At 37.8% G+C, this 22,599-nt stretch overlaps 1 protein-coding gene across 1 annotated transcript in view; it reads right to left on the bottom strand.

The window, feature by feature from the left end:
- eys (EGF-like photoreceptor maintenance factor) overlaps nucleotides 1–22,599 on the bottom strand; it is a 209,318-nt gene that overhangs the window by 3,239 nt on the left and 183,480 nt on the right. Inside the window, exons 44-49 of the mRNA XM_086093363.1 lie at nucleotides 14,078–14,250; nucleotides 7,833–8,015; nucleotides 3,948–4,114; nucleotides 3,655–3,799; nucleotides 337–499; nucleotides 83–255 (exon numbers count right to left, since the gene is read on the bottom strand). Coding sequence (XP_085949489.1) covers nucleotides 83–255; nucleotides 337–499; nucleotides 3,655–3,799; nucleotides 3,948–4,114; nucleotides 7,833–8,015; nucleotides 14,078–14,250 — 1,004 coding nt within the window. The remainder of the gene's footprint in view (nucleotides 1–82; nucleotides 256–336; nucleotides 500–3,654; nucleotides 3,800–3,947; nucleotides 4,115–7,832; nucleotides 8,016–14,077; nucleotides 14,251–22,599) is intronic.

Raw genomic sequence — 22,599 nt, 5'->3', positions numbered from 1 at the left:
ACAGCAAAAGTGCTTCCTTGTTGACAAAATGAACAGAGAAAAAAACATGTGTAATGATGAAGATTGGGTTTGATGGTGTGACCTTTCTCGCAGTAGAGTCCTGCTGTTCCCAGGGGGCATTGACAGGTATATCCATTTGGAAGAGGGATGCAGGTGGAGCCGTGTGCGCACAGAGGCGGGGGAGTGTGCGCGACATCGCACACCGACATTGTCTGCGAACACAACGCTCCCTTCCATCCGAAAGGGCACTGGCAACTGCAGGAGGAAAACAAGTGCATAGCTAACGATTTTCCCTCTCATCATAATTATAGAAGTCAATGAAATGTGCGGCCTTACTACACGGATGAACCGGAGTCCACACATGTTCCTCCATTCTTGCAATAAACATGAACACACAAGTTGACCCCGCATTGACCCACGCTTCGTCCAAAGGCTGAATTTCCCATAACTTGGAGTGTTTCATTTCGTCTTGTTTGAAAGTGCATGTCAAAAATGCAACCTGGGAAAAAGACAATATGCAGTTTTTTAGAAGCATGTCTGACGTTGAGGGTTAGCAATTTAAGATGTTCCTTTAATTGCTGTCCATTGTGTCATTATGCGGTAACTGTCACTTTAAGAAAGTTTTAGTCACATTACTGTTAGCATTTAATCATTTAATGGAGGCCGGAATAGAGGATAGTTACATAATAAATCATTATCAATTTATGTTTGTAGTTGTATGTTGTCAAGTGTAACATTGTCCACTCTGTCATGGTGAAATATCAAATAATATAAAAACCTTTTAGTAAATTAAAATATATTTGTTCAACAGTTAGCCAATTCAATCATGTTGGTAATGCTAAGTGAAGGCCAACCATGTGCTTATTAAATTTTAATAAGTAAAAAATGTCCACCCTGTCAGCAAGCTCACATATTTTGTCATATATATATATTACTTTGGCAGCCCTAATATACAGTATATATTCTATAATAAATTAATACCATAACATAACATAGCACAATACAATATAATATAATATAATATAATATAATATAATATAATATAATATAATATAATATAATATAATATAATATAATATAATATAATAAAATTAACCCAACCTTGGGTAAAGGTAACCCAATGTGTTCAAACTTCACAGCTAAATCAAAAGACAAATATTTCAGAAGCAGAAGTTCAAAATAATTGTAATGTCTTTGCCCTCCTTAGTATCCATTGATAACTGGTGATGCTATCACAGACTGTCAAGAAATTCACCCTGGCAAAAATGACAGTCTGAATGCTTGTCTCCAAGCATTCACACAGCAATCAAACAAGGATGCCACCGGCTGTCATCAAGTATCTCCATAATTCAATCCCATCCTTGGCAATATTTACTTTGGCCTGCAAGTGCAGCACAGGGGTGGGGGTGGGGGGGGGGGGGATTATTATAAATAACACGCCATTGCATTGGTCACGGGCACAAACAGGATGCACTGGAAAATGTCATGTTCAGTTCATGAATATTCATGCGCTGATGCCATCTACAGTACATGGATGTGTGTGTGTTTTACACACGAGTGTATAAATGCCTGTTTCACATCACGTTGAATAAATGACCTCAATAGAAATGTTTGCATGGAATGGCGTGGAGCCTCGACAAACACAATTCCCAGTTACTTGTTATTTGATCAGCGGCTCAAATTGACAGACTGATTCATTTCAGGAGTCACCGCGTCTCCTTTGCCACCTTTCCACAGGGGGAGTGTGGATCTGTTGATAACTGGGAGTGAAGTGAATTATCAGTGTGTTCACTGCCAGCCATCACGATTAGGGCTCCGGGAAGGTCACACAGATCTGATTAGACGCCCATGAGTTCTCATTACATGCTCAGCGCTGGGGCCATGGCGCCACCCGAGTCGAGTTTACCAATACCGGGACGTCGCTGGGTCAGGTGGAATTATGTGAACTGTGTTGACCGCAGCTGATTTGATTTTTTAAAGCTTTTATTTGAAAGGCTGCACTGAAATGAATGCCACGTTTATTAATAAGACACAAAAGCCTCCCAGTCCTTGGACACAAAAAGCTTCCGTACAGTTCAAACGGCTCTGCTGCAAATAACAGGTCTGAATACGGAATGCGCTTGTAATGCTATTCCTCAATGTCAATGTTTGCACAACAGCAGGCACAGTAAATAAACACTTTCCCGCATTTGCTCCGACTAGTGTTGGGAGTCATTCTGGTTAATAATAATGTATTGGTAACATTTCCCAGTTCCAATCTTAATGCATGTTAGAATATTTTAACCAGACAAAGGTGAGCAGACATTTCCACATAGTTGGCCTACACAAAGTGCTCCCTCGTTCAAGATTTAATTAGAGCACCTTAGGTGGCATGTCGTCTTCTGTTGGGATGCGACTTGAATTTCTTTTTATTATGTTCTACTATTCTTCATGGTCTGAATGTATTGTCTTTAGTTACTGATGTGTTAGACCAGTTGTCAGCCAATTACAATTTGATGATTTCCATAGTTAACTATTATACTTTAAACACACTCCGTGGAATAGACATTTACGGGCCGGTATGCTGTGCAATCATCTTGTTCTTTTTGTTAGTGTTTTTAAGTAGTTATCATATTTGATTCATATTTGATATTTATTTTTAGGAATTCATTTTTTGTTTTTCTATCTCCTATTTTACATATAGGCTGCACTAAAAGGAGACACTTAAATATCTATCTATCTATCTATCTATCTATCTATCTATCTATCTATCTATCTATCTATCTATCTATCTATCTATCTATCTATCTATCTATCTATCTATCTATCTATCTATTTATCTATCTATCTATCTATCTATCTATATATCTATATATCTATCAAACTTCAATTAATCACAAATTAATCACACATTTTATTGGTTTTAAATGTACAATAAAATGTTTTCACGTTTTTCACACTTATTAATTAACTAACATACAAGTATAATAATAATAATAATAATAATAATAATAATAATAATAATAATAATAATAATAATAATAATAATACGTCATTCATATTTATTTTAAGTTAAAACATGTATACTAAACAGTTAAAAGGAGTGTGAAACAGATTTGTATTGTGGTAAATATTTGCCACCAGGTGGCATTAGTGTTTCATGTTGGTGACAGGAAATAAAAACAGAAAACACCGCAATACGTCTCGATTGACAGTAGAGTAAAATCAATGTAATTTGCCGTTCACTGTGTGGCTTCTGTCCACATTCCCCAAAATGGCACACTCCAAATTGTCAATAGGCGAGAATGTAAACGTGAATGATTCTGTCAGTGCAGTACTGCAAATAACTGCTGACTATTACAGGGTGTACCCCGCCTCTCGCCGAAAGTCAGCTGGGATAAGCAGCAGCTCACCCACGACTCTTAACGAGCAAATGCACAGAAAATGGATCTGTGATCACAATATTTTATTATTTTAATTTTCTTATTGGAAGGACTTGGCAGCAGTAGAATGCAATTCACACAGCAGCAATTAAAGGTGTTGATGCAATCACCCTCTGTTCTGGTCTCCGTTTTCATTATACGCCTCTCCTCCGTTTACAAAGGCACAGTCATCCTGGGATGAAGGCCAAGCTCCAGTGCTCTTAGTGCACACTGCTGAAAGTGGCCGTCTTACCCTGAAAGCCTTGACGGAACCTGGAGCCAAGTGGCAGCAGGTCAGGGGTGTACTCATTATATCCGCCTACAAAGAGTTGCTTGACAGGATCGAGGCCCTGCAGAAGTCCTGGAGACGAGCCAGTTCTGTTCCTTTGTCCATCAACCTAAAAAAGGCGTCATTAATACTCAACCTGTAGTTCATAATAAATACTTTCACAGGGATTCTCATTGACTTGACTTGCTCATTCTTATCTTCGGACCAAAAATAATGAGCACAAGTCTAGACGTGAGATTTTGCAATGATCCAATCACCTTCAGCCATCCTGTTGTGTTGATTCTTCCGAATGTGACGGTGTGGACGTCCATGTGGAGGTTCAGTCGATCCGAGACGATGGTTGCTATACCTGAGCCAAGATTGAATTTATGCAGAACTCTCCCCTTCCGCACGCCCAAAACGAAGAAGTCGTCCCCGTCAGGGTCTGGAAATACAAGGAGTTAATGAGAAATGAACAAGTCAGCAGATATAGGACAGTTAGGTCATAAAAAGATTATAAATAGCATGAACTCTCACTGAACTGGAACCCACAAAAACAATAACAATCAATTAGCCAGATTTAAACTCAATTACACATGTGCTTACTTGAAGGCACATTGTCGACGACATTAGTCATCCCTCCGATCACTGCGGTTGTGTGTAACTTGATTTCATAAATGAATAAAATGATTGTGCTTGAGTGTTTTGAGTAAGTGATCAAAGCTGACACTTCATTAAAGCAATTATTGTTTTAGTTGTTCATATTTCATCTTTTCACTTATTTCGCCTTTGAATGTGCGCTATTTCCGACTTTGCTGCTCTCTCTCCTGGCAGGTATTTCATTATTCATATTGCTCTTGTTTTCCCCCCCTTGTTTATGAATTGAACTCTCCAGAGAAGATCACAGCGGATCTACTAGAACTTATTTTATGTCTTGTTTTTAAAAACAACAGTCACATGTTAGCACATCTGAACATAAAACAGTGTCCATTTTTTTTTTTTTTTTTTTAATAGGAGTTAAAAACAACAACAAAAACCAAAACCAAACGTTGGTGTCCAAACTATGGCCCGGGGGCCATTTGCGGCCCACAGTCAAAAAATTTTTTTGCGGCCCACAGCATATTCACAAAAATGGCATTTTTCTTTGGCAAAGTCCGTTTTGTGAATATATGTCGCATTATGAATTTTAATAATTTCTTGAAACTAGGCGTGTCAAAATGAGTGCAATAATTTTTTTGAGTTAATTTTAAGTTCCTTTGAAGCCACAAATTTTTTTAACGCACGATTAATGACGCCCCTTACTTGGAAAGCCTGTACTGTGGAGAATTCAGTCGCAACGCAGCAGACACGTACACATTAAAATTTTGTAGTAATACATTTAGTAATAATAATGCATATATTTCTGGAGATAGGGTTCTTATTTTACAATTTAAAAAATGTGCCGAATTTCACAAGTTACTTCATGTTAAAGATTAGATTAATATGAAAAGAAAAAATGCACTGAGCTGTCACCAATGCCTTACAAATGCAATTACGCCATCTAGTGGCAGAAAATGACCTCAATACAAGTTAATATCAAATTCATTTTTTACAGTACAGTACATCTTTAAAATTTTAACTCAATTTGATAAATTATTCTAAAATCACTGAATCAATGAATAAAAGTTGCAACCATATTTCTTAGTTTTTCCCCACTTTTATGTTAACAAGAGTATGAAAACCTAAAACAAAATATTTTATTGTACATTTTATTGTACATCTAGAAGAGATATAACATTTGCGAATTAATCATAAGTTAACTATTGAAGTCATGCGATTAATTCCGATTTTTTTTTTTCAATTGATGACACCCCTATTTGAAACCAACATATATTATGTGATAATATATTACATGTATAACGTTTACACATGTGACGAATGAATTTTCGTAATTTTCGTAATTTTGCATGTACGCGTGTATAATACGCCCCCTTGATTTTGTTATGGTTGGCAAATTACAGCATGGCCCCCAAGTAAAATCAGTTTTAAAGATTGCCGTCTTATTACAGATTGCTCTTAATTTGCTTCCCAATACTGAAGTCTACACAGGGCAGGGGCATATCTGTATCTGATACAGGGCTGCTGCTACCTTAAAATCGTGAAAAAGTCAAAACTAGTTCACTTTGTATGTCATTGACTGATGGATTGGTTTTAGTGTGTTAAATAAAGTCGAAGAATGTCATAGTAGCCCTTGCATCCTTCAATTTCTTTTGTCTGTGGCCCTTGGAGGAAAAAGTCTGGACACCCCTTCACTAATTCATCAATGGATTTAGAAATGAATGCAAGGTGTCCCCAAAGCCATACCTTTCCATTTCAGATGTCATTGTGACACACTTGAGGTCATGAGCATTTCACAGCTTTGCAGTTTTATAAGAATATCATTCCCTTGCGCATGGCTCCCCAATTGACATTGGAGCAGTGTTGCAAAATAGCCACAACACAATTTTATTTTCTGTCCCCGACTTCACTTCAGTGCCATTTTGAGAAGTGTGTCAAAGGTGTCATGTAGTCATGTTACTGGATGCCTCGAAGAAGAAAAATGGTCTAATCAGTCCAATGACATAGCCCACCAAACCACCAGCTTTGGAGGGTCTTGTACAAGCGAACAAAATCCCTGCTGGGAATGATTTTGCCCAAATTCGACAGTCATGTCGGTATATATGACTAGAGAGAATAAAGATAGACTCGTTGTTGAACCACACGTTTTCCAAGAGCTGAGGGTCATTTTTTTTACATGAGCATCATAATCTTCCGCTTGAAGCCTTTGAACAACCTGACTGGTAAAGCTTGAGCACTCTCCAAAGCATCCGCTGAGCTTTGATGATGAAACCAACTCAAGTTGAGTTTGAGCATTTCCCCGCCAGACCACACTGTTTTTCTAAAATATTTATTTACTCTTCTACGAATATTAGATGGTACCATCGTCTCAACTCAACTTTATTCATAGAGCACTTTAAAAAAAACTTCCACTGCATGCCATTTTCTCGGAAGCAATCCCCTTCGCTCCCAGCTGTTTTACTGGATTTTCACTGATTTTGCAAGGCCCACAGAATATTGTGTTCTATATAGAAACATGAAACCTACATGCTATAAAAACATGGAACCTAAGAAAAGAAAGATAAGAGTCTCTTCTTTCATCAGTTTTGCAACAATTAGCATGAGAATATAGCTAAATTTAACCATTATTCACAAATCTATTTAGAACTGTGGGTAAATGAGCTTTTTGTCAACATGGCCCTGGTTTATCTCTTTTGCTCTGCTGCCACCTGCTGGCCGTTTTTGTAATAACTACCATTTCCTCAACCGTTCTCTGCAGTTGAGAGGCTGCATCAAAGCCTTATGTATGCTCTAGCATAAAAAAAACAACAACCCATAAAAACATATAAATACGTTTTTGGGACACTTAAAACATTAAAATAGAACATAGTTATACATTTTTGGGAGCAAATGAGTAAAGATGGAGTCTGTGTCAGCAGATTCAATAAAAACAGCAGGGGCTCCAGAATTCAACCCTGTGGGGTGCCATACGACAGAGGGGCTGTGCGGGCTTCAGAGCAGCCAATGCTAACACAAAACATTTTGTCAGCCTAAATCACATCAGTCTAAGAGGCATATTGCACTGTGGCCCCAACTTGATTGCTTAGGCGACAAGGTGATAGTGGCACTGGGGTTTTGTTTAAGGGATTTTATGCAGCGTCTCCAACTAAATGAGTTGAAGTTAGCTTGTCATGCTAATTTTTTTGTCATGTTATTTTGCTAATTTTCTAAAAAACAAAACTCAAACATGTGCTTCATATTTTAACCACAGCATTGATTCATTTTCAAAATGAAGGTGTATACATTAACAAGCTACCTGAAATTGTTGGTTTTACAGTCATTTCTTTTAAAAAGATTTGCGGAATAAAAAATCATTTAGGGATGAGAAATGTGCTATTTTTAACATTGCCACTGGAAAAGATGGATGTAAAAAAGCAGAAGCAACAGCTTTAGCTTTTGCTGATAAGTAGATCTAAACGGTTTTGCTGCCCCGCCGCTGTTTTCATTTAAAAACTGCAGTGGAATAATCGTCAGAGTTCTTGCTGAGACACAAAGACATAATCCCTGCAAGTGTGCAGGTTGCTGACCTTGTCCTTTCCGCCCAGCGAACAGGATCAGGTTGTCTTTCAAAGCAGTGGAGTTATTGGCCAGCGTGAACTTCAACTGGAACTGGTAGAAAAAGCTGAGACTGGGAATGTCGGAGTAGGCCACAAAAGACGTGTAGCCAAAGTCATCAGTACCGCTGAATCTGGCACGTGTGATGTTGACTGCTGCAAAACAGAAAGACAAATTGCAAGGAGACAGTGCGCTCTCCATCACGGCTTGCCAAAAGATGGCACTATTGCCACACAGTACCTCAGCGGAGGCAGTTCAAGCCTTTGAGAATGCTATTAGATGATGACCTGTTTTCAAACACTATCACCTCTCCAGTCCCATTCTATTTCCATTAGTAGCTATTTAGGCTGAATTTTGGCAAGCAGCCGCCTACTGCTTCATCCTCTTGCTGTGCACAATGGCAGCATTGTAACATAAAATTCAAGTTTAGTTACAGTCAGCGTGTTGGTTGCACAAATGGAAACTCGGCATTTGATTTTGCACTGCAGACTCAAAGTTAAATTCAACAATATTTCAGAAAATTATTTTTTCACACCCTAACACACTAAACACAGAACTGATATTTTTGACTGGAAGACACTTCCTGGTGGCAGTTATGGAAACTACTCTGCAATTGTCCCCCTCATGCACATAAATTCTTTATAAGGGCTCTGTATCATCCCCACTATCAGACCCCATTTGCTTATTGTTTTGCTGAATTGCCTCTCTATAAAAGTAGTTAAATGGTCGCTGTGTTGCTCCTATTTTGCTCAATTAACAAGTTAGATGCTAGCGGTGCCAAAATGTCAATTCACCATGATTATTAAACAGCTTTAATAATCACAAGTATGTTCCATAACAACAATCACACTAACATGATGAACTGCAGTATCTGAATTAACGGGTATGGAAATGTAACCTATAGCATCAGGATTTTTCTTCCATCTTTCTTTTATAAGCCATTAAATTCATCAGTATTTTCTATATCGCTCATCCTTGTTAGGGTCGTGCATGAGCTGGAGCCACGGCTGGACTGGCCATCTGGCATTCAGGGCAGATGCCTGGTGGGTCAGCATTTTTTGGGCCAGATGCAGTGCTTTTTAATGATTATTTTTCTACATTTTACCACAAGAGACTGGCCCACAATTTAAAAGGACCAGTCTATTAATCAATTTTGAATATAGATAGCAAAAAATATCATTAATAAACATCAGTGGCAGAACTACATGTTAGGCAAGAGTCGAATAAAAATGGCAGGGACGAATAAAAAGGCCAGGGACGATTTTTTTGTTTGGAGCTTTATCCCAGTGACTGTGGGCAAAGCGTATAATCTAAATCGGTTAACATAAACTGTATTGTTTAGACTAGCCTTAGCCACACTTTTTTTTTTCATAGTTTGGCTGGTCCTGGGACTTATACTGTAATTTCCTGACTATAAGCCGCTACTTTTTTCACTTGCATTCGACCCTGCAGCTAATTCAACGGTGCAGCTTATCCACCAGGTCACGAGGAGGTGCACTATATCGGAAGTGCAAGAGCGCCAGGCAGAGCAAAAGAAACCAAGTGAGCCCAAATACAGTAGGAAAGACAGAACGAGAGCGAGACAGTTTGCACCCTCATTATGGAAAAGAAACGGAGAAATACATAAGATGCTGCATTTAACTTCAATGGTTTTACGTAGTACGCAGGAGGACGACGACGGCCCGAGAATGACGGACTTTTCTGCTACAGTAGGCTTTTTGTTACAGTAATGTATTTTTTTTACAGCCACGTTATTAATGCACCTTTACTGTCGTTTTACGGTCAAGTACATTTAAAAACGGATTTCATTTAGCCATTTGACATTATTGCCAAACGGGAACCCTTATATACCGGTGCGGTTTATACGTGAACCAAAATCGAGTATTCCTAGCGCGACTTATAGTCAGGTGCACCTTATATTCCGGAAATGACAGTACTCATGTAATATGTGTTTGCTACATATTAGCTGCCATTACTACTTCTTCTAAATTTTTTGGCATGACAACTTGACCGAAGGTAAGCCATTTTAATTCTTTGACTGCCAAGCATTTTCAGAAAAGAGGATATGTGGGTGCCAGCTGATTTAAGCATTTTGACTGATCTTTCAAGGTCCACAGAAAATTTTGTGTTTGGACTATGGAAACACAGATACTACCAAATGAAAGATTGAACGCTCATCTTTCATCAGAAAAAAAAGTTTGTTTCTACCTTATTCCGTTTTTCAGTAATCAACAATAGAAAATAGGTTAGTTTCCACCAAATGCTCTGTTTTGGACCAAAATACGGAGAAATCAAGCTTTTTGTGAAACGATATTATTTCATGCACTCTAGTGAATTTGACACCTTTTTTTTTCCATGAATGATGCCAAAAACACCTAAACAGTGCTTTACTTCTGTAAAACACTACCACCAACAATGAAAAAGTGTTTTTGATAGCAAAATACGTTTATTTACATTCAACAGTGTAACAATTTGACAAAACAATTTGGCAAACTATTTACAAATGTGTGCAACTGTGGTACTATTTACAATTGTGTGGATGTTTCAACTACAAAGTTTTTCTTTTTGTGAGGTATATTGTGTAAAACTCCCCTGCGTCCAAGGGGATGCAGCAGGATTTGCACCACAGATTAGTTTCACTGCGATTGCCCCTTCGCGTGCACTTTCTTGCCGGCCTTTTTTTCCGGGGAGTAGCAGGTATATACTGCAGTGTGTGTTTGGCCATGTTGTCATCAAGTCTACTCTCAGTATCATGATACGGTGACCTGGTGTTACGTCTGGCTTCCTCATGTCCTTCAGTTCCTATACCGGGTGGTAAGAGATGTTCTGATCCATCTTATCCACTCCATTCATGGTGGTATTGTAGTCCAGAACCAGTGTCTTCTCCGTGATCAGACTGTACCCACTCCTCCGATGAATATGCATTGGACTCGGGGTACTCTTCATCGTCCGATTGAACGTCCACCTGTGCAGAAGTGCTCGGTTGTGCACCACGTTTTCCGCCGTTAGCATCGCTAGCCGGTGAGGCTTTACGATGTGATCGAAGCCGCCGCGTTAACGCTTCCAACTTCGACGTCAACCTCGGAGTCACCATCATCTTCATCAATGTGCTCTTTAGCATTGGTCGATGCTTTTCGTCTTTGAAAAAAATGCTCAAGCGTGAGCTGCTTGCAACCGGTCGCCATTTTCGCTTCCTCAGCCATTCTCCCCTCAACACTCTAGCTCCGCCTCACGTCTTCTACTGACGCCTACCCGATCTTGTCCAAAGAGAGTCATCGCTGCCATCTAGTGCCCAAAAATAGTCATTATACTAACTAGATCTGCTTGATACTTTCAGCACAGCTGGCCAAGGCTTTCCTCCACCCGTTTCCCAAAAAAAACAAAAAAAACATAGTGAACGTCTTTGGCAGCCCTCCTTAGAATTTTACTAAACGCTATTTAACGTTTTTGGCAGTCAAAGAGTTAATTTAAGCGACTAAGTCTGTTTTTTTCTTCTTCATGATGCATATTTTGTGACTTCCGAAAAATATGGTCATCTAAACCAGTAGTTCTCAACCGCGGTCTGTTTTCCATGTCTCGCACAAGCAACACAGGTGTTTCAAACGATCAGCTAATCAGCAAGCTCTGCATGAAGCCTGATAACAATCTTCAGCTGTGTTGGCTGGGGAGACATGGAAAACATGCTAGATAGGGGTACTCGAGGGCCGGGACTGAGAAACAGTGATCTAAACTACATTATACAAACCAAAACTTAGACCGTCAATAATGAGGTTCACCCCATTTATATTTCTGAAATTATGTATTCAATTGAAACCGCTGAGGTTTATATTGACATAGACTAAGTTCATTAATGTCAGACTTGTCACCTTTTTCTGCGCTTGCATGCTTTCAATCCAAACATGACACTGTCGAAATTTTTTTCAGGCTTGATTCCGACCCAGTTGACCTCGGTGAATAATGGAGTTAACATTTTGTTCCTGTTGCGCTACACTGAATGCCTCACTTCATGACACGCTATTCATTTGGTGTAGATTACAGAGCACAACATTAACAAATGTGCTTGTCAAGAAAGCTGAAAAGTGTCTGGAAAGCATTACATCAAGTGCAAGGTCTGCTCTATAGAAATACTGTACACCTATTAAATGTCCATACAAAAGTCAGCTTTAGGGTTTGAATCAGGCCATAATAATCATAAGTGCAGTACTGCTTTTGAATGAACATAGAGGTTAATGCTTTTCATGACCCGTATCAAAGCCAGTAAAAAAAAAACAACCTAACATGTAGAACAAACAAAACGCACCAAAAGTACATCCCAAAGAGGTGCAACAATCAATATTTAATTGTAGGTATATTTATTGCCTTTAATATCCTCCATGCTCATTCCCAACACAACACTACGTGTACCTTGTCTGCAAAGGTAGGACCATTAATAATTCTCAGTGAAGTCACCTCAAATATACATTATTGTTTCATGAAGTCCCTTAAGGCACGCCAACATCCGTTGCACTTCCCAGTCTTTCGTTGCATTTGGTTTCCTTTTCCTGGTTGTTCACAGAGCAACTGGATCACTTTAAGTGCACTTCAGAGGAAACTTACTCTGAAAGACGACAATTTTGTTTTCTCGTTTTCATTTCTTATGACCTGTTAATTATCTACCTCGGTCGTCCTTTAAAACTAACACGGTGGTTGCTTTGACAAATAATAATCAACCTTGAGGGTTTGAAAAATACGTAAGTCTTCCCAGTAACTTGCAAATGTCTTATTTTGATTAAACAGAAGATAATGAAGGATTACATATATCAGTGAAGAATTACCATTGGTATGATGAAATAAGAGGTTTTGGACAATTTTAAATTAAAAAATGGCTCCAAACGATTACTCGATTATTAAAATAGTTTAAAATTAATTTGATAATCGGCTATTTTTGACAGTTCTCAATAGGGGTCATGTTTTGACAAATGCCCGATGGTTTGAGAATCACTTACAACAATAAGATAACATGGCATGAACAACTGCTGGACTCAATGATTAAAGGCTGGTACATATTAGGAATGAGGAAAGGGTTCTGTGGCCTTGAGACGAGCGTGTAGCAAGCCCCTTGGGAGTGATCAGCTGTGATTGTGCTGATCTTATCGGATGTTGGCAGGATTCAAATGTCGAGTGCACGCTTTGGCGCCGCACTGGATGGTTGAATTGCTGTGTCTGGCATGCGGGAGCTGGAGCATATCTATGATATGCCAAGCACCCTGCTGCTCTTTAGTTTAGTCATGCAAAACCTTCACTTCTGAGAACCAGAGCTGACTCTTCTTTTATTGGCGGACTTTCTTAAGGAATCCACAAAATAAACAGCTCTTAAGCAAATGAATAGTAAAAAAACTTTCCACTTTTATAGAGCAAAACTGTTAGGAAAAGTTGCTTTAAGTAAATGCAATCTGATTAACTTAAAAGTCTTTTGAAATATTCAGCACATCAGCTGTGAGTTTTGCTTTGATTATCCAACTTTATTGCTGGAGGAAGAGCACATTTCTACATCCTCAGCACTATTTAGTTCCATTAATCCCTTTACTTAACAACAGGCACTCACTCTACCAACTGCTCAAGGCTCCCATTCACCAACTGTTTGCAGACGAGTCCCTTAATAAAGCTGCAAAATCTACAGCGCTCTGATGTGAGCGCTGTGAAAAGGGGCGTCGTTCTGAACTGAAAACTGAAAATGGGGCTCGGTTTGGACGCTTGTTCACACGACAGATGTAGTTTGGAGACAAAAAAAAAGAGCAAATATAACAGTCTCGAAATGGCTGCTTGTCTAAACACTGAGAAACAGTTAAAAGTCAAGGAAATGCTGTGCAGAAGTATACAGAAATATGTCACAACCAAAAGGACAAGGTGCAAATATCACATTTCATTCACAAGCTAACTCAATGTCACACATTTCATATCTGTTCTAAATGTACAATCATTTTTTTTCTAGGTTTTCATACTCTTGTTAACAAAAGTGTAAAAAAAATGTTAAACTAATAGGAATTGTTCAAATGATTTTTTTACGTTAATAGCCGTCAATGGCAGTGAATGAGTTAAACATTCAATACTTAAAGGCATTTGCAAACTGAATAGACATTTAAAATTCTAACATACCTCGACTAAAGATATTTTGACTAAGACGCAGCAGGAGGAAAAGCAATTGTTGTGCACTCACATCTTTGATAACTCGACTTACCTTCCTCACAAAGTAGGCCTTGTCTTCCATAAGGACAAAGACACACTGCCTCCAGTGGCGACTTTGGGATGCACGTAGCGCCGTGACTGCAGGGGTTGCGGTCACAGGTCATAAACTGGCACAGCTGGCCAGTGTAAAGCGGGGGGCACTCGCAGAACCAGTCCTCGGCATCGCTAAATGGCGCATACACGCAGGGACACATAATTAAACCAAGAGGTGAAAGTGAAACATCATGTGGATATTTGGGATACATGGGGGTGGCTTAAAATGTTTTCATTAACACAAGGAATAGTTGTCTTTGAGTAAACGTGCATTTGTCTAAATGCTCTATGACAACCTCTAAGAAACAAATGCTGCAAATTGCATGCCAATCCTGAGAAATGCCCTACAAAGGCTTATAATGCGATCGTCACATGCCACTGTGGGGACCCCGAGTTAAGACTATCCCCAGCCACATGGCTGTGGTGTACATAACAAAAAAAAAACGTATCAGAATTAGTAGCACTCTACTGTGGAGTGGTTTAGACCCGCCTTGACACACAAAACATTTTGTTTCACAAAACAGCCTTGTTTCCTCTGAGTCCTGCTCTGCTCCACTGTGATATGGTGTTCCACAAGGTTCAATTTTGGGGCCCCTGCTGTTTTCATTGTATTTGCTACCCCTTGGTTCAGTCTTAAGAAAGTATGGTGTTTCCTTTCACTGCTATGCTGATGACAGTCAGATTTATGTCCCACTGAGCAAAAAGGACGCTTTCACTGTGAGGCCACTTTTGTCCTGTATGGAGGACTTCTTGAATTTCAGGTAAAAGAAAACACAAGTTGGTCATAGCCATACAAAAACAGAAAAACTAACCCACTTCACATCAATCAAAGTAATGGATGAGAAGAATGACCAATAAAGTTCATGCTTCCTAAATACTTGTTTATGACCGTTTCTTAATAAAAAAAAAATATATATTTCAATGATTTGTGTTACAGTTTGTCACCCCATATTCGTAAGGTTTACATGTATTTGACTAATTAAAATTATTATTATTTTTAAATCCTTCCATTCATTTCCTATACCACTTTTCCTCATTGAGGACACAATAGTTATTATATAGTAATTTTGTCAACGAAAACTAATCAAAAATATTTTCATTAGCACACATTTTTTTACCAGAATAAAAATAACCTAGACTAAAAATAACCTAGACTGGACTAAAACCCTCATTAATAAACAATAACTGGGACTAAATCATTATGTATTTTCATTGACTAATGAAGACGAGACGAAAATGTACTTCACTTCGTAAAAACTGGACTGAAATGTATGGACATTTTAGTTCATAAACAAAGACAAGACAAAAATTATATGATTTTGTAAAATCATGTCTCTGCTAATCTGTCACTGTGACACTGTCATGTGACATAGTGACGCACCTGCTTTCAAATTTGCAGCTAACGAGTGCAACATGCACAAATACATGGGACAGACAGGAGGTGGATTCAAGGTTTAAGGTTAAAAAAAGGAAATCGTTATTATAACGTAACATTAATCTAACGGCTATAACGTTCCAACAATAATGTCAATCTGACCGCTAACTAATGCTAGCTAGCCTGCTAGCTTACTAGCTCATAGCATGGAGCCATAGTAGCCACTTGTTGATATACTGTTAATTTTGTGTGAAGTCGTTTTTCATCATAAAGATGAGAGAAAAGTTTATGTGAAAAAGTTTTAGATCTGAATTGTTCAATATTATCCGTTAACAAAAAATATGCAGGGGGGGAAATGTTTGTCCTGACTAAAACTAGACTAAAACGTTGACCATTTTTGTTGACTAAAACTAGACAAATAAAATTATGTTTTCTTGGACTAAAATGCTAGATTTATAGTTGACTAAAAGTTGACTAAATAAAAACGAGATGAGGTTGACTAAGTATGATAAGAACTAATAATGTGATTTAAACTGTACTAAAACTGAGACTAAATTTAAAAATGACTGAAAAAATTACCACTAGGTCACAGTTGGCAACCAATCGCGGGCAGGGAAAATAATAAACAACATGTTATCCTTTGGGAAACAATGCATCCTGACCATGTATCAGACACAATTCTAATGACCAAACAACCAATGGACTGAAAAATAATAATAATAATAATAATAATAATGTGAAAAAAACCCCGCAATCCTAGCCATGAATTTTCCAGCAAAAACATCACTTGTCTCCAGCTGTGCAGAAAGCAAGTTAAAAAAGAAACAAGCTAATAAAATGCATTACCTCAATAAAGTCCAAATAAATGGCCACAAAACTGAGCTCTGCATGCAAAACATATTGTGTTTGTGTCTCATTGTGTTTGTGAGTGCACTATTGTTGAGGAGAGGAAGAAGCAAGTCTGAAAACACTGCTCCAAACTGGGTTTGTGCGGTGACGGTTGCTTAAATTTGCCCCTGGCTGCCACTTTGATGATGAAATTGTGGTAATTTTTGCAGACTAATCTAAGTATGTTCAAGCAACAATAGGTTGAAATTATACAATTACAATAAAACATTACAATTGTTATAGTGGTTCACTTGCAGTTCATAGGGAGAAGAGTTTCTCTGTCAGCTAAGAAAAACGTAGCAATTTCAATGCTAACATTAAACACAATAAATATATCAATGAATGAACTAATTACTAAAAATAAACTTCACAATGGCAGAGAGTTTTGGAGTAGAAACCCCCCCAAAATGAAATAAATGATTCCTTACTATTGCTAACTCTTAATGCTAATGATGCTAATACCAAACCGGCCGACCTCAACACAATGTTGTGGGCTGACCTTGTGAAAGTGATTCATACCAGACATCCTACTGAACTAAAACAATTTGATAAAGAGGAATAGTCAAAAAAATCCTCCTGACTGTTGTTCTGAAACGATACACAGTAGGGAGAAGAGTATCTCTGTCAGCCAAGAGAAACTTAGCACTGCCAATGCTAACATTGCTAAACGCAATAAGTACAATAATGAATGAACTAATTAATAAAAATAGACTTCACTTTGAGTAGCAAAAGAAACAAACAAAATAAAATAAATTATTCCTTACTATTGCTAACTCTTAATGCTAATGATGCTAATACCAAACCTGGCCAACCTCAATCCAATGTTGTGGGCTGACCTCGTGAAAGTGATTCATACTGGACACCCTATTGAACTAAAACACTTTGATAAAGAGTAATAGTAAAAAAAATCCCCCTGACTGTTGTTTTGAAACTACACAAAATGTTTTATTCTCGCAAAAGGAGGCTCAAGCAGTTATGAAATCCAGAGGTTCACTGATATTTTCCGCCATGTTCTGTGATGTTTACATGGGTTTGTGTGGTATCACTTAGAAATCAAATCACATTTTATGCAGAAATCCAGATAAGGTTTCACATCTTGCAAATGTATATTTCATAACAAATGCCCACCAGATACATTCATAAATAATTTGCCAGACTATATTTCCATACTACATACAATATGATTGGAAAGCTCTTGCGTCTTCTGCAGTAAATTATGTACTGAACACTTCTTTTCAAATGCTTGTTGATATGCAAACAGGAAGGAAGCCGGTTATGAGGTTCTGCTGTCATGCCATTCATCTGGAAGAAGCAGTTAGTCCACATTATCCTTAGTTAAAAATAAAACTGAATCAATGTTTCTAGTGGATATTATTCATAGACAAGAGCTATTTTGGTATGAAACACTTGCCCTCCATTATTGTAAACAGACAGTAGGATACCATGACAATTGAGAGCTCTGGCAGGAGGTGGCAGGATAAATCATTTCAACATCACCTCGCACGGAATTTTAATACTAGCCGCGGAATAAAATAGAAGTTGAATTTATATGTGACATTCACCTGATGTACTCGGGCTCCTGTTTGAGCAGACGGCTCCACGACATTTCCCTGACCTCGTCCAGACAGTCTTGGCTTGCCCGGCAGTGACAAAGGGCGACGTCTACAGAACCTCTGTCGGGCTTATTTGAAATAAACTGTCAAAGCAAAGCATCACTCACATGCGATTCCTTTAAGGTAGGAGGGAAAAAAAGACTTTCTCTAAGGATTCTGACAATATTCCCTCTCTGCAACCTTTCTCTGTGTATATCTAGACTAGAAGTGTCCAAACTTCTTCACCGAGGGCTGCGCACGGAAAAATCAAAGGATGCACGTGCCACTTTGACGTTCTTTTCCTTGACTTTATTAAACATGCTGAAACCAATTCATTATTTTTTTTACCGCCCTTGAATAAATACCTAGCGCACTAAAAACGTGTCCTTTGACTAAGTCCTGCCTGAGTTTCAAAGTAGGGCTGTCACTACCGAATATTTGAGAATATATCGATTATTCAGTTGATTAACTTATTCACTGCCATTGACGGCTATAAACGTAAAAAAATCATTTTAAATATTTCTATTAGTTTAACTTTTTTTTTCCACTTTTGTGAACAAGAGTATGAAAACCTAGAAATTTTCATTGTACATTTAGAACCGATATGAAATTTGTAATCAATCGCGAGTTGACTACTGAAGTCATGCGATTAATTACAATTAAAACTTTAATCGCCTGACGCCCCGAATTTTTTATATTATGTTCTTTCTTTTTTTAATCCATTCACTGCCGTTGACGGCTATAAACATCAAAAACTAATTTGAACTATTTCTATTCGTTAATTTTTTCCCCCCACTTTTGTTAACAAGAGTATGAAAACATCATTTTTTTATTGTACATTTAGAACAGATATAAAATGTGTGATTAATCGCGAGTTAACTAGTGAAGTCATGCGATTAATTACAGTAAAAAAAATAATCGCTTCTTGTCCCTAATTTTTAATAATCTTTATAAAAAAAAAAAGAATATATATATTTATGGCAGTGAATGAGTTATTTTTGCATTAAAGTGTATTACAAAAGCATTTTTTCCCTGATTACTGTTTATTAACTACTGATTGGTGTATTTCGTATTCGTATACTGATTTAAAAAAAAAGGGGGCAGGGTGATTGATGTTGTACTATGTTATCGGTTTGGTCACTGTTTTCCAAAGTAAAATCAGATGTTTGCAAATGTCTTACTTTGATTAAACACAGAAGATAATCAGTCTTCTTTCATGAAGGACTACATAAATCAGTGAACAATTACTGTTGACATGTTGAAATTAGAGGATTTGGACAATTTTAAATAAATAAAAAATGGCTCCAAACGATTACTTGATCATTAAAATAGTTGTTGATTAATTTGATAATCGATTACTTATCGATTCATCTTGACAGCTCTATTTCAAAGGCGCACCCTGGTTTTCAAATGTCTTCACTTGCAGGTTCACGCAGACAAACCCAAATTATAATATACACGACATTACAGATTGGGCAATGGGCATACTAATCAGTAGAAATGGCAAAGCATCTGTAATGATCACTGTCATGACAAGCAGTTCCTGAAGCAAGGCAGCATTAAGTTTGTCAACAACCATGACTACTTTATGATGAAGAGGAGAACACGCAGAATATTAAATCTTTCATAACAGTGAGCATTCATCAAAATAATTTTCATAACTATGCACACACTCATCACAGCCAAGAAATCATTGCTTATCATCCCATCCACAGTTAAACGTTTCATGAAATACAAAAATAATCACATTTACCAACCTTGCCCAACACACTCATAATACAAAAATTATTTGGGGCAAGGTTAGTCCACGGTGTGCAATTTAAAGGGATACTTGACGCGTTGAGACATTTTCAGCAGTAAAAAATTTGTATTTTGTCCAGAATTTATTTGATAACTTCATTATTTTTCATGTACAATCAACACCTTTAAAAACGAATTTTGCTACTTGCTGTCGACTGAAGATGACATCACCTGTGCTGAGGAAGTGGGTAACGATCAATCATGGCTCAGTTTGCTGACCAAACCCAGAAAACAGGTGAGCCGTGATTGGTCGTTACCGACTTCCTCAGCACGGGTGATGTCATCTTCAGTCGACAGCAAGTGGACAAATAAGTTATTAATTGTACAAGGAAAATAATGATGTTGTCGAATCGTTGTGGACAAAATATTAACATTTTATTGCTGAACATAGCTCAATGTGTCAAGTATCCCTTTAATTGAACAAAACAGTGACTGTGAATATGACTTATTGGTCATGTACATACACTGTTGCTTATGTAAAAATAAATACACATGTATTTTTAAAATATTTTTCTGTAATACTTCATTCTCATCTTAGTACACACTGTTGACACACTGACACTGGTATTGACATTAGCATTGGCACAGTGGTCAATACATTTTATGAAATATAATATAAAGCATTTATTAGATTATTAGAAAGTGTTATAAATGCTAAGGTGACGGGGGAAAACAAATATTTGCTCAGATAAATATTCAGAAGAAGAACAATGTTTCCTCTGGAAATATTCTCAATGGACTTGAGTTGCACACAGGACGATGGATTTTATTCTAATGGTAAATTTGAATAAATGTTTCTTGGACCCTGAGCTATTCTATATCTACTTTGAAGCAAGACCTACGAATAATATAGATTTTGAAGTACACTTTAAATCAATTAAATTATGCAGCCTGCAATACAAATGGCCGGACAAGGTAATGTTATAAGTGCATGTAATTTGCAAATAATTGTTGAGTATGAAGTGGATTTTGTAACATGCAGGGAGCATCTGGTTCTCCTCCTAGCTGTATTCTTAACTTCTCTGCAAAGGTTGTGGACGTCACAGTGAGCAGCTGTAATTCACATAACTTAGTGAATCAATCAGACACATAAATGGGCAAAAAGGAGGCTTAGTAGCTTTTGTGCATTTTTAGCAGGGAACAACTACAGAGCTGACAGCACATTACTAAGCCGCCGTGTGACATCAATTGGGTAATACGCTTAATTACCTTATTTAGAGGGACAAATTACAGTTAGCTACTTTGAGTTTGAAGAGTACAAAATGTTAGCTCCGCTCTGTGTGGTCGGCAAAATCAAAAGGACAAGTACCTGTTAACCTCACAAATCATACGTGAGAATTGTACAACAGGCGCTAATTGTTAAAAAGGAAACCTGTGGATTAATGCGCGCTGGGTGGACTTTTTTCTCGTCAAGTTGCCAGGCAACAAGCAGAGAATTGTGTTGTTGGGAACCGTTTTCCCAATTGTACTTTGCACATTGATAAGATGAAAGTGCAACAGAAAAAAACAAAAGAAGCACAACTGCTGATTGCAGTGCTTTTGATATTGCAACATGATAATCATCTAAAAATGTGAGAAAACTTTTCTTTACATTTCAAAGGATTAATAGCAAGGTCCAATAATCTACAGAAAGTCCACAATGGTGTGAAAAGATCATCAAACCATCTTTTTTGGCTTCATTCGGGGTACGGGTAACTGGAGCTTGCCCAAACTAGTCGCTGATCAATTACATGGCACACACTCTGCAGTATAAACAAACAACATGCACATTCACTGCCGTGATTTTCATTGTTATATACTAGTTACGTTTCAACAAAAGACAGCAACCGTGAAAGCTGAAGCCACCCGCTCCTGCGAAAAGCTCACCGCACGCCCACGCATACGTACCAACGTCAACAGCAGGCCCCCCAGCAGGACATTTACTGACAGGAGACATGTGGGAGTCAAACTGTACTCAGTACATCTCATTTAGGACAATATCCACAATAACCTACAAATAAATACATTTAAAAAACGGTACACTGCAATTTCACAGAAAATCAAGTATACAAGAAATTAGTAACTATAGCAACAACAGGAACTTCCGTATTTATAACAAATTTAATCGCTAGTCAATCTGGTGAGCGGTTGTTGCGTTATAATTTAGCTAACCCTCAATGCTATCTTGGTTGACCGTTCAACAGCGCTAAACAAGTCAATGCACTCACCATTATCCAACCTTTTAACTTGTATCCCCTGCAACTTGAATTGCCATTCTGATTTTGGTGCGTCAAATAAATTATTAACTAATTAATTTATTTAATTTAATAAATAAATTAATTGACTCACCGTCAAATAAATTAGAAAACGTTTCCATGCACTCCCTGCAATGTGCTCACGTATTAGTCACTACAAAGTAGTGAAAAAAAAACACCCAAATATATTCTTTATGTATTTAAATCAGGTGTGTCAGGCAATGAAATTTTTAAATTTCAATTAATTGTATGACTTCAATAGTTAACGATCAATAGTTAACTCTTTGACTGCCATAAACGTTATATAACGTTTAGTAAAAACCTACGGAGGGGCGCCGAGGACGTTAAAAGACGTTCACTATGTTTTTTTTTTAAAACGGGTGGAGGAAAGCCTTGGGCAGCTGTGCTGAAAGTATCAAGCAGATCTAGTTAGTATAATGACTCGTTTTGGCCCCTAGATGGCAACGATGACTCTCTTTGGACAAGATTGGGTGGGCGTCAGTAGAAGACGTGAGGCAGAGCTAGAGTGTTGAGGGGACAATGGCTGATGATGCAACAATGGCTGATGAAGCAACAATGGCGACCGGTTGCA

This window comes from Leptonotus elevatus, chromosome 13 (genome assembly GCF_054856555.1).
Source record: "Leptonotus elevatus isolate MCC_2025b chromosome 13, RoL_Lele_1.0, whole genome shotgun sequence".
In the NCBI taxonomy this organism is placed as follows: domain Eukaryota; kingdom Metazoa; phylum Chordata; class Actinopteri; order Syngnathiformes; family Syngnathidae; genus Leptonotus; species Leptonotus elevatus.
This window is presented reverse-complemented; position numbering and strand designations above follow the sequence as displayed.